Source organism: Podarcis melisellensis (genome assembly GCF_964234715.1).
Source record: "Podarcis melisellensis genome assembly, chromosome: 16".
NCBI lineage: Eukaryota > Metazoa > Chordata > Lepidosauria > Squamata > Lacertidae > Podarcis > Podarcis melisellensis.
The window spans coordinates 14,802,338-14,814,343 of record NC_138533.1 but is presented as its reverse complement, the minus strand read 5'-3'; the positions used below and the strand labels follow the sequence as shown (position 1 = coordinate 14,814,343).

The 12,006-nt window shown below is 50.0% G+C and overlaps 2 protein-coding genes across 5 annotated transcripts; one reads left to right on the top strand and one right to left on the bottom strand.

Moving 5' to 3' along the window:
- Nucleotides 1-5: 5 nt before the first annotated feature.
- Nucleotides 6-3,254, top strand: TMEM262 (transmembrane protein 262). The gene is made up of 3 exons (XM_081893133.1): nt 6-402; nt 1,864-1,963; nt 3,002-3,254. The coding sequence occupies exons 1-3, from the start codon at nt 229-231 to the stop codon at nt 3,076-3,078; spliced, it is 351 nt and encodes a 116-aa protein (XP_081749259.1). The 5' UTR covers nt 6-228; the 3' UTR covers nt 3,079-3,254.
- Nucleotides 3,159-11,987, bottom strand: ZFPL1 (zinc finger protein like 1). 4 transcript variants are annotated; one of them, XM_081893090.1, is made up of 8 exons: nt 11,844-11,987; nt 10,959-11,097; nt 8,844-8,955; nt 8,238-8,431; nt 7,547-7,622; nt 6,860-7,039; nt 5,830-5,959; nt 3,159-5,012 (listed from the first exon to the last, which is right to left on the bottom strand). In XM_081893090.1, exons 2-8 carry the CDS (start codon nt 11,058-11,060, stop codon nt 4,826-4,828), a joined length of 981 nt encoding a protein of 326 aa, XP_081749216.1. In that variant the 5' UTR covers nt 11,061-11,097; nt 11,844-11,987; the 3' UTR covers nt 3,159-4,825. The 4 variants fall into 4 exon arrangements, with proteins under 4 accessions (XP_081749216.1, XP_081749218.1, XP_081749217.1 ...); XM_081893092.1 differs by having other exon boundaries at nt 11,857-11,968; XM_081893091.1 differs by having other exon boundaries at nt 11,813-11,916.
- Nucleotides 11,988-12,006: the final 19 nt, after the last annotated feature.

Genomic DNA, 12,006 nt, shown 5'->3' with positions numbered 1-12,006 from the left:
TTCCTTATTCTTCTTCAACTTGGCTTTCCAAAGGGGCCTTGCTGCACCGCAGCACTCTCTTGCCCGTGGCTGCCTTTTCCCAGGCCAAGAGTTCTGGAACCTCTGGGTCTCTATGACTTCAGCAGGCCAGGATCTGCATCTGTCAGAGGCTGGGCTGTCTGAATGTGCTTTGCCTTCCTCAGGGTTCTAAATCAATGAAGCAGCCAACTGCAGAGGGGCAGAGAGAGGATGAGCTGGAAGGATCCATTCATAACTATCACCTTCCCAAGCAAAGTCATCTACACCATTGGCTCTATCCTTATGCTCATCATTCACACAGGTGTTCTCATTGGTGACCTGTATCACTTCTTCGTCTCCCAAAGGGGGGACCTCATGAGCTTCCATTTTACCGTAGTGCTATTGGTAAAAAGCTCTATCTCTCTCCCTGTCTCTCTCACACATTTCCTCTATTTTGCAGGCAGTCATTTCAAAGAGGCTTACACAAGAAAAACTCCCTGGTGGTGCTTGCGACTGTAGAAAATGGATGAGTTCTGGTGCATAAGTACCAAACCCATCAGGATGGACATTGACACACTGTCCCTTCATAAATAATTGGCATTAATTTGTGTTTTCAAATCTCAAAGTCACTGTTTATCGAAAAGGTTGTTGTAGAGGTGGAGTAGGGCAACTTAAATGATCAGGGGCATGCAGCAACTCCCCTAGGAGGAAAGGTCACTACGCTTGAGTCTTTTTAGTTTAGGTTTAAAAGCACTGAAGAGGGACATGAGAGGTGTGTCAACTTGTACATGATGTAGAGAAAGTGGACGGAGGAGTTTCTCCTGCAATACAAGAACCCAGTGGGATCATCCAGTGAAGACTGAATAAGAGAAGCCCAGGAGCTCAGGGTGGCATCCACACTTCTCCTTCTTGCCATTTAACCCCCATAACAACCTTGTGAGGTAGATTAGACTGAGAGGAAGTGACTGGCTGAGGGGGGATTTGAACCCTGGCCTCCAGGGTTCTAGTCTAGCACTCTAGCCAGTACACCACACTGGCTCTCATGTTACGGGTAAATGAGAGAATTAACTACCGTTAGATGTAGGTGATGGCACACACCTGGACAGTTTTAAAAGGGGACAAGACAAATTCGAGGAGAATAAGATGGTCATTTAGAAGTGATAGCACTTCAGTTGTAGACTGCTCTGCCAAAACAGACAAGCTCCTTTGTCGTATTTCCAGCACCATCAACTCTTTCTTTCAAAAATTAAATCCTGAAAACTGTTTTAAAATATTCTTAGTGTTACTTGAGTTTGAGGTTGATGTTTTTAATTCTGTTGGTGGAATTTTGTTACTCTTCATTATATATTCTTGCCCTTGCCATTTATATCTTAAATGTTTCTGTTGTTATTGGGCAGTCTATAAAAATAGTGCTAAGAAAATAAATACATAAAATATTGCCAGTCACCCACTGTAGGTCTTGCCTTCTACCTGTCTCTGTTTTAAACATCCTGACTTGGTGGTCATGGGTGCACTTAATTTTATGCACTGCTGAATCTGCATTCAGCATTGCAAATAGAAAACCAGGAAGGTTAACCTTGATTCTAAATTAATGAAAAAAGTTCTTGAATATGACCAGCATGCTGAGACTCACTCCAGATTAAATGGATGTGGAGAGATTTGGGGTATGTGGTCTAGGATTCTAAGCTAACTTTTCCACAAATGTAATGGGGGTTTGCAATAAGCATCTAGAAAAGTGTCCTATTTGCCCCCTTCCATCTTAATCCCCCAGACTGAAGTGCATCAGAGTATAGAGATAATTCCCCTCTCCCACTTTTCCATCATTGAAGACAAATCACTTCTGCTCCTTCTGTTTGGTTTCTGCAGTCCTCACATACAACCAGCTTCTACTGGGCACTGCTGGCAGCGATCTACACTTTACAAGCAGACGACGATGTGCTGATGTACATTGCCATGACATCTTTCGGTAAGGCAAGTTGGGGAACTAGAGGGATGGGGACCCACCACATATTCTGGGGCTCCCTTCAAGCCCAGTGATGTGAGCTTTCTGGGAAAGATTGAATTGGAATCTTTTGTGCAAATTAGGGTAATTTCCCCGATGCTTCCCAGACATAAGACCCAGTCCTCTAGGCCAAACTCCCTACTGAATGGCTCAACTTCCCCTGACCTCCCAGGCTGCTGTCAGCCATCCCACATTTTGTCATACCCAGAAACGCATAAACTTGCTTGCTTCAAAGCAGTGGGCCCCTCCACTGTGTTGGAGCCACTTTTTTCCATCAGCGCTTTCAGCTCCCCTGCCACAATGTACTTCTTCGCATAATGTTAGTGCTTTGTGAACGAGTCTCCTCTGCCAAAGCAGTGAAGAGACTGGAAGCTTCTGCTTTGAAATGTAGGATCAAAGCCATGGTTTATGGTGCTGCCACTATCAAGTTGTTGGTCTGTGGTCCTGGCTTATTAACAAATCAAGGGAAGGGCTGCAGCTCAGTGTCAGGGCATCTGCCTCGCATGCAGAAGGTTACAGGTTCAGTCCTCGGAAGCATCTCTGTGTAGGGCTGGGAAAGTCCCTCATCTGAAACCCTGGAGAGCTATTACAAATCAGTGGAGCGGGGACAGTACTCAGCTGGGTAGATCAATGGCCTAACTCTGTATGAGGCAGCTTCTCAGGTTACAGTTTAAGCTAACCAGAGTTCCGCCAAACTGAGAAGCAGCAAGGAATTCTAAATAGTCTGAAACTGGGTACTTCGAATTTCCTCATGGGAGCCATGCCAGCGGAAAGGAAAAGGGAAATATGCAAGCCTATGGCTTATTACCATAGAGCTAAACCATGGTTTAGCGCTACATTCCCAATGGGCCTGCATGTCTGCAGCACACAAGTAACTCTGAAAGAACTCATCAGCCTAGGTTGTGTGGAGGATGTCAGACTTCAGATGTCCATCTTTCAATTGGGAAAAAGCAGTGTTTGTACTGAAATAATTACTGATGCCTTCCTCTCCTTTCTGCCCAGCCCTGAACTTTATCGCCTTCCTTGCCCGCTTCAGCATGGACTATGCCACCATTGATTACAGAGAGGAACAGTACTAAGCAGTGATTCTCAAAAGGGGGGGCACTCCCCAGGCTTGTTCCCGTTTGTCTCCAAGGAAGAAGGGAGGGAGCAAATACAGTTTCGGGTTAACCAAGAGAGTTTAATCGAACACCAACAAACAAACAGGTCTATTGCTTCAGGTGTAATAAAGTCTTGTATTTTCACCAAGAGAGAATTGAGGTGGTCAGTGAGCCACACAGTCACGTTGCTGGGGCAATGCCAGACAGACACCTCCAAATAACCTTTCCTTGCTGCGAGGGATCATGGGAAGGCTTGTGTGCCCCACTCCCTTTCCAAACTGCTATGAATGGGGCCAGCACCTCTCAGTTGAAGAGCAGGGTCTGAGGATCACCCAGCTGCTACCAGCCCTGCAGCGTGGGATCTGGGGGGTGGATGAGCAGAGAGAGATGGTGCTTGGGATTGCAAAGGCCAACTCAGTCCTTTCTATAATGGTAGACAGGCATCACATTTGCCACAATAAACTTAACATGGAACCCACGATCCCAGCCACTGCACTGTTAAAGCAGGAAGAACAAACCCCACTTGTGCTGCCAGCTTTCAGTTAGATTTCTGCTGTTTCAGCGTTCTGCTGAGCTGACAATGAGCCATTTATCCATGTCTCCATTACTGCCAGAATATTGTGGCAAGGGGGATTCTACTCCCTCCTCCCCAGTGCTCTCTCCAGCTGCAAACGCCTTGTTGAGAGGTGCACACTTGAGAGGGCACAGATGGGCTGTGCAAGAATCAGGCACCTGCTCCTTGGGGCTACAGCTGTGCTAAGGAAAGCTATTGGGGATGGTGCAGACCCTTGTGCTGGAAAAACAACTGCCTTAGGTAAAGTGCTTGGCCCCCCACGCACCAGCCCTGCCAGGACCAAAAAGAGATCGAAGTAGGGCTTCCCTATGTTCATGGAATTCAGGTAGCCCACAGCAAAGCACTGAGGTGGGTCTGAAACAGCAGAAGCCTATTACTGAAACCCTCTCCCACCCCAAATTGGTCAAAGGGAGGAAACTCCTCCCCACCCCCACTTGGTCCCACTCTTTTACCGACACTGTTACAGGGCACTGGGAGGGAGCAGGGGTGTGTGGGGAGTGCTTGGTTTCCATAGTTCCTTTATAATTATGAACATCAAAGCTGAGAAAAACAAAACAGAGTATCTCAGCTGCTAGTAAAAGCTGAGCCAAGAGGATGGGCTTTTCACTTCAGTAAAAGAAAGCCAATGAAACTTTGGGGGTTGGTGTGTGTGTGACGGGGCGGGGGGAGCGAGAGAGCTCCTCTGCTGACTCAGCAGCTGTCATTTCACATCAGTGAACGGAGGAAGACTGGGGGTACTCCATTGAGTGGTAGTCAGAAAAAGCAGATGCAGACCACTGAACTGTTATTCCTCTCTGTAGTGTCATGGGGAGATGCCCAGGAAAAGCAAGCCTCTCCCACCTGTGACCATCCCGGCATTTGGATGCAGCAGGAAAGGGGTGGGGTGCTCTCTGGGGCCCCCCAAAATGCAAAAAGAGAGTTCCCAGCTTGAGTTTGCAGAAAACAGAAGGAAGAGGGCGACTCCTTCACCAGAGTCTCTTTGTCCAAGCTGTCAGGAGTGGCCGTGGTCCCCTGCTTCTTCCTGGGAGGGGCTGAGATTGCAACCAAAGAGCTATTCCAGGACTCTCCTCAGTCCAACTTTCTCCAGGAGCGGGCAGGCGAGCCCAGAACAGGGAAGGGAGCCCAGCAGGGAAGAGGCTGCCCCCCCCCCACTCACTCCTGCCCAACCCGGATGTGTGGGTTGAACTTGGGGTCCAAGTTGGGGTCGTGGTCGGCAGAAGCCCGTCCCACCTTCATCATGATGATGACAAGGGTGAGGAAACCAATTCCACCAATTAGGAGGAGGATGACGAACCTCTGCATCATGGAGCGGGGCTGCTTCCTAGAGCTGAAGCGGTTCCTGACAGCAAGAGGAAGGAGAGAAAGTGTTAGCAAGAGCTCCTTCCAAGCAGGGAAGAGACAAAATCCAAACTGGTGCACTGTGAGCTCCTTCTAGACATTAGCTGAGCTGCTGTGAGGACACAGCTGAGGAGGAAAGCCTTAGGGACAGAATAGTAAGGAACAAGGCATTTTCTGAAAGGAGTTCCTTAATAAGTAGGCTAAAGAAATAAGTGCCTGCTTTCAGTGGCACAATCCAAGGTGGGGGAAAAGCAACTGGAAGGTTGAACATATTTTGATTTAAACATTTTATAAGATCAAATAAAAAAGACGAGTACCCAGAAGGTAATGTAGGGAAGTTTGGGGCGAGAGACAGACCTCGTGCCTCCCAGCCTGCTAGGTGGATTTCAGCCCTCTCCACATTACAAGGATGAGTCAATTCAGAACAGGGATGATGAGACAGAGAGAAATATTTGGAATCAAGGCTAAACTGAGCTCAATCTATGAGGCTCAATTTGGCTTCCTGTACAACATCATAGCCCAAATGATGTGTTTGAAAATGTGAAGGCAGTACTCCCCTGAAGGTAGAAACAAACAAAAAGAAGAGTGTGTATGTGCCCACATTTGCATACACACCACAGAACAGCTTCCTGCCCCTCCCTACTGGGACTTAGGCTTCCCACCCTTCCGTCAGTTTAAGCCCAGACTCTTCCTGTATCTGGTGTCTCTACCATTCTCATGCCAGCCTTCCAGATTCCACATCAGCCCCATGGGAACAGGAGGCCCCCTTGTCTCTGGCCAGCCCCACTCTGAATGGCTGCAGCTTCTTCCGAACTTACTTCAGCAGCTGGGCAAGCCAGCCAAGCGCTGGCCGCCGCCGGTACTTGTCTTCGTCAAAGTCCACGTGAGCCTCGGAAGCCCTGCTGCCCCCGCCTTCCCGGGTGTCATACACTTTCCGTGGCGAGGAGGCTGCCAGAAAAGGAGCGGATAATAGCATAGAGAAGATGGGTTGGAAAAGGCCACCCACCCCCACGAAAAAAGCCTAACCCACTTTACAAACCCTGATATGCATGAGGATGGCCCAGAGGGCATCCCAGAAGCTGCTCTGTCCCAGCTCAGACTCTCATTGAGCCAAGGGCTGCTGCCTCTGCACAAACTGACCAGCAGAACTGACCCTCCAGGCAGGCAGGCAGGCAGGCAGGCAGGCAGGCAGGCAGGGTCTTCCCAACACCTCTTGCTGCTACTGCAGCTCCCTGATCCTCTTTTTTAAATGGAGATGCCAGCAGGGATTGAACCCTGGACCTCCTGCGTGCCAGGCATAGGCATGGCTCTCCTCATTGCCTGCCTTGCCCTCCATGCCAGAAAACCATTTGGCTCCAACTTGCCGCTTGCCTGGGGACTGCAGAACTGAAAAGCAGTACCCTCTGGCTCCTGCCACTGATCAAGGGGCGCTACTGGGGTGAGGTTGCCCTCCTGACTCCCAAGGAGACAAGGAGAAGATCATCAAAAGAGCAGTAGCAGGGAGAACCCTGAAGAAGGCGGGCGTGTAACCAACTATGTGTGGTCTGTGCTGTACCAAGTCCTTCCTTTTGTCCATCTTAAATATCTGCCCGCCAACTGGCAGCATCAGTAGGATGGGAGAGCTCTCCTTTCCCTGCTTTCCACAATCCAATTTGCCCCATTTGCCAATTTCATTTCATTTGCCAGCTTCACATCTGAGAGGAACGGGCCACAAGCAGCAAGGCAAAAAGCAAAAAGGCAAGAGGTCCCAATGCTCTTCCTCAGCCCACGTTCCATTGTGGGGGAGATAGTATTGTTCCCCCACCAGCACCCTTCTCTGGATGAAAGGTCCCCCACCTGTGTGCCTACCTGCATTAATGGTGACGGGGTCATTGGACAAAGCATTCATGCTGATGACCGTGTGCTGATGCTCCTGCACCGCCCCGTTGTTCATGCTTTGCTGTTGTTGGGAGGAGGGGAAGCTTGCGCTTGAACCGTAAGAGAAGGCCGAATGGGGGCTCTGCTGCACAGCCTCCTCTGAGTTGAGGACTGGATATGGGGCGAGAAAGAGAGGAGAGGTAATTGAGGCAAGGCTGGAAGAGAGCAGGCTTGGTTCATGTGCTTGAGACACTTCTTCACAAGTTTAGGCCCGAGACCCAGGGTCACCAGGGCCATGCCCCTTCCCTCAAGGGGCAAGATCTTCAGTTTGAGGCCATGGCAATTCCTTTCCACCAAACACAGAGATTCTGGCTGCTATGAGGGTAACCCCTCTCCCCAACTTTCCTGCTTGCAATGTTCATGGGGGAGAGGGGTTGGAAATCTCCCAATGGGAATGGAATTGCGAAATGCAGCCCCCTCCCCAGTTAGTTCCTAAGCACAGTTGTCTCTCTGAGTGGGGCACCTTGAATGCTCTGCGCTCACAAAGCCTCCAGAGAAACGGAGTTGTGTTATCATGCCAGGAGACCCTGCCAGAGGGGGTAAGAGGGGTGGGACCAGCAGCCAAGAGACGGAACAGCTGTCACAGTGCCTGGCTCCTCCTACTCTGGCAATACTCACCCGTGAAGCTGGACCAATATGTGTAGTCTGCAGTGTCATGAGGCTCTGCTTCCTGGACTGTCTCCATTTCATCAATCTGAGCAGAATGAAAGCAAAATTTAAGTCTAATTAGGAAAATCAACAGCAGGCAGAAGAAACGTACGAGTGGGTGAGTGGGTGCAGAAAGTCCTCTGGCCCTGGAATCTGCGCCTTCAGTCCAGCAGGCCTGGCTGAGGTTCATCTTCCAGCTTGCAGAGATGCCCTGAAGCTGACCCTTCACTTCCATGGATATGTCTGTCTGTCCACAGATACAAACACCCTGGATTTACCCAAGTGGGAACCGTTTGCACATGTTGAAACATGGAACTGGTCCAGTCCCCAAGAGGAAAACGGAAAAAGGGAACTGCCATCTGGGAATCTGCTTGATGAGCAGCCCACTGCAGATTCCCCCTCCCCATCAAGGATGATTTGCTGACTGCTGCATCACTTACTTTCCTCCTCACAAGACAATCCCAGAAGCTAAGAACAGCAAGAACTTCTCTACCTGGCAGCAGGCTCTAGGCAAATCATTCATAGCTATGCTCTATTGGCCTCAGTGACAGATGCTGGACCAAATGGGCCACTGGCCTGTTCCAACTCAGCTTTTCTTATGCCTTCAATTAGCCCTCCTTAGAATAAAGCAAAAACCAAAAATGCTGGAATTGCTTCTTACCAGCGGGAGCCCAAGGCCAGCCCGAGCCCAATTCACCATCGACAGCTTCTCTCTCAGTACTGATGCTACTGGACTGACAAGGTTGGCCGGTGGAAAGACGGGGCCCTGGCAGTTGGGACACTGGTAGCCAGCTGGGGCAGTATTCTTCGGCAGCTGGTTGGCCATCTCGTTGAGGCAGGACCAGTGAAAGAGATCTACAGGAACGGGGGTGAGGGATCTGTTAGGGTGAACCTTCTCATGGGGACAGGGGAACAGATAGGGCAGAACCACTAAAGCATATCCAAAGCACATGACTTCCCACAATGAATACTGGGAACTGTAGTTTCCCCCTCCCAGTAGCCTTAACCAACTACAGGTTTCTGGCAGACTTGGAGTAGGGGGAATCTCCCCACCCTCTTTCCACAATCAATATTTTCCTGCCTCTCTATTTGCATGAAGCCAACTTTAAAGTTGCCTCAGTGGCATTTCAAGGTCCAGGGAAAGGGGGCATTTTCTGGATGGCCTCAGGAGGACGATTTGCTAAGTTTAGCAGTTACTGCTTGCAGAGCCTAGACCTAGCTTCATGGATGGATGTCACACCTGAGAGCATAGAGAACTTTTACTGACCATAGCAGACCAGCCGGACTGTCTCTTTAGTGGAGAGAAGTGTATTGCACAGCCGACAGTTGGGATTGTAATCACTGTCCTGAAGCCACTGCAGGTATGACTGGACAATGCACTAGAAGAAGAAAAAGAGAGGCAAATGCTTGGCAAGAGGGAATTAGGCTCAGGGTAAGTGTGGTTGCACCAGAGTTTTAGGATATTGGTAACAATGATAACGATAACAATAACAAAGATTTCTAAAGATGCTCAGGTCTAGTAAGACCCCCAAAGGAAAACACAGCCTACTTTTGTGTGTCTGAGAGGTCTGAACTTGGTGCAGAGTAGGTGTTACTAAGAGGGTGCTTAGGGAATTGTCGAACTGAAGGAAGGAGACAGTCACATAACTGAATCAGAACCAACCCTATTTCTTTATTATGTACAGGTAAATCACATATGGTGATATCATTTGTGCAACTGCAGCTTTACACAGATTGACAAAAAGTTAAAAAAATAAAAGGGGGCAGGAGAGCTGGGGAAAAACCTCGGAATGTGGGGAAATGATTGCTTGTACATAAGAGCATGAGCAAAGTTCTTATTATTGCAGGGTGATTTCATAGCTAAAAGCATCCTTGGAGCATGAACAGCGCGTGAATAGCTCGTGCTGTCCCAAATGATTGGTCCACGTAACATAGCCTGATCGTCTGCGTGGTCTAGTGCGATGGCCCTTATCTGCTGGCTGAGAACAAGTTGCATTCCTTGTATTTTGTATCTTTCTGACTTTACACAATAAAGGCTGTGCTGCAGCAGCTCTAAAGCAGCCAGAATTCTTCAACCCATCTCTGTGTGAGACTGATTCTTACTGATGGCGAGCAGGTTCTCGTCATCGTAACAACTGACCGAGATCATATGGACTGGCTCTTTTGGCCCTAGTAGCTGTTGATACAGAAGTGGTTCTAGGTTCTTCCCTCTACCAACTTTCCAAGCTCCAGTAAAAAAAGCCAATGAAGGCTGAGGTTAAGGGCAACAAAAAGCCACCCTTCTGCATCAAATGTTTGAACAGCTTAGAAATCAATGCCCAGGAGGCACTTCATCACACTTCTGGAAAGGCAGCATAGAGCAACAATTGAGGGAAGGGGAGATGGTGCCGTGGCCCTCGAGCTACAATTCCCACCATCCCCGTGTGACCCTGGTGCATAGCTGTCAACGTCCAGATTTGAAAATAAGGGACCAGCAGCCAAAATAAGGGATTTTAGTCGGGCCAGCTGAAATGCAAAGTTAAAAGGGACCTGATAATTTTGGAGAGCAGCACCGGTTTTTAGCCCTTCGTTTCCAGAGGTTGCTGCTCAAGACACCAGCTGATGAAACACTGCAATTAAATAACTACAAGCAGCAACCACTTTTCGTGCAAAACGAAGTCCAAGCTACAAAGATGCTGCTGCAGTTCTGTATCTTTTCTCTCGTGCTCCATCTGTAGCTCTCAGTTCCATCAGGTGGGGCGGGAGGAAGGGGGGGGGAATGCCCAAAGTAAACCCACAGATCAGAGTATCTATGCTAATCTATCACTACAAATCTATGGGAGAAGCGCTTGCGGTCCTTCCTCCGCTTTCCTCCTCTATGGTTAGCCCTTGGAACACCTGCCTGCGCCTCTGCCTCCTCTCTCTGAACTGCTTTCTCTATGGTTGCCCTTGCTCTCCTCTCAAGGCTCCTCAGTCCTGGCGGGGAGGGGCTCCCAGGGGCCGAGGCTGGTGAGAGGAGGCTGGAGGGGGGTGGGCCGGGGAGCCAAGCAACACAGTTGGAGCCCCCCTCCTCCCTGGCCGGCAGGGAGGGAGGGAGGGAGAGGAGCTGCTTCCTTTGAAACCCAGGAAATTTAAGGGACATCATCAATAAGGGACAGCAGCGGGACATGGCGCTGGGATAAGGGAGTTTCCCGCCAAATAAGGGACGGTTGACAGCTATGCCCTGGTGGGAGTTATAGCCCAAAATCTTGAATGATGCGGGTTCCTCTCACACACCCCATCACAAAGACGAGAACCTAAAATCCCCATTTCCCCCTTTCCCAAGATTACATTGTGTCCTGGCAAAAGGTAACTCTCTAGCCCAGTCTCAACCCTCCACCCTTAATCCAGTGGCCCCATTTACCTTGGCATGATTAGCAACAATGCAGTTCTCACAGACGTTCACCCGGTGCTCAAAACAGAACAGATTGGTGACTTTCCTCTTGGGGCATTTACAAAGCCCCATGATGGCAAATACAGTGCCAACTCAGGACCAAAGAAAGCTAGGAAAGGAAAGAAAGAGGGATTACTGCCTTGCCAGGATGAAGGCTTTCCAACCCATCCTAGGTACCAGATTAGCAAAACACAACCTCTGCCCCAAGTCTTCATCATTGGCTCCAATTCCTGCACATTCCTCACTAGCAGAGTCCAGAATCTACACTGCCACCATCTGAATGCTCCCCCAACATTTGCACTCTCCCCTCCACCTCCCACCCCAAAACACAGCAGGTAACACTGAGGAACATGGCGCTGCAAAAGCAGAGAAAGCTAGACTTGTTGATTTCCCTGATCTTTCAGGCAAGGAGGAGCTATACCAGAATCAGCCCACGGAGAGAGCAATACTCTGCCCACACAAATACAGTACTGTACTACCCAAGTTAGTCCCAGGTGCACTGGAGATATCTCTACGAAAGCACCCTCAAGACTGGGATGTTTAAAAATCACAGAAGCTTTTCTCTCCCCCCACCCACATGCCAGTCGTCATCTCTTCCAGCCAAGCATCCCAGCCGCCGCCCCGCCCGGATCCAGCGACGCTCACGCCCCGCGAAGAACCCAGGAGCAGTGATCGCCCCACTGCCGCTCCTCTTTCAGAAGGGGATCCGGGCGCCCTGCTCTGCAGCCCCGTCCTGCCAGGAACCCAGGAGTCTTGCCCTGCACCAGGAAAGGAACCCAGGCATCCGAGTGACGCGATCCCTCGGCGCCCTAGCCCTTATTTACCGGCCCCGCGCGACCGTCCGCCGATACTCACGGATTCCCCTCACAGATTCCGGGGAAGAGGCGTGGCCATGACGGAAAGGAAGGAGGAGGAGGATGGGAGGGGAGGGGGGACGACGATGCCTTCGCCTGTTGGCCCTGTTGCCACGTCTCTTCCGGGGAGGACGCGCTCTGATGGCATCATCCCCAGCGTCACG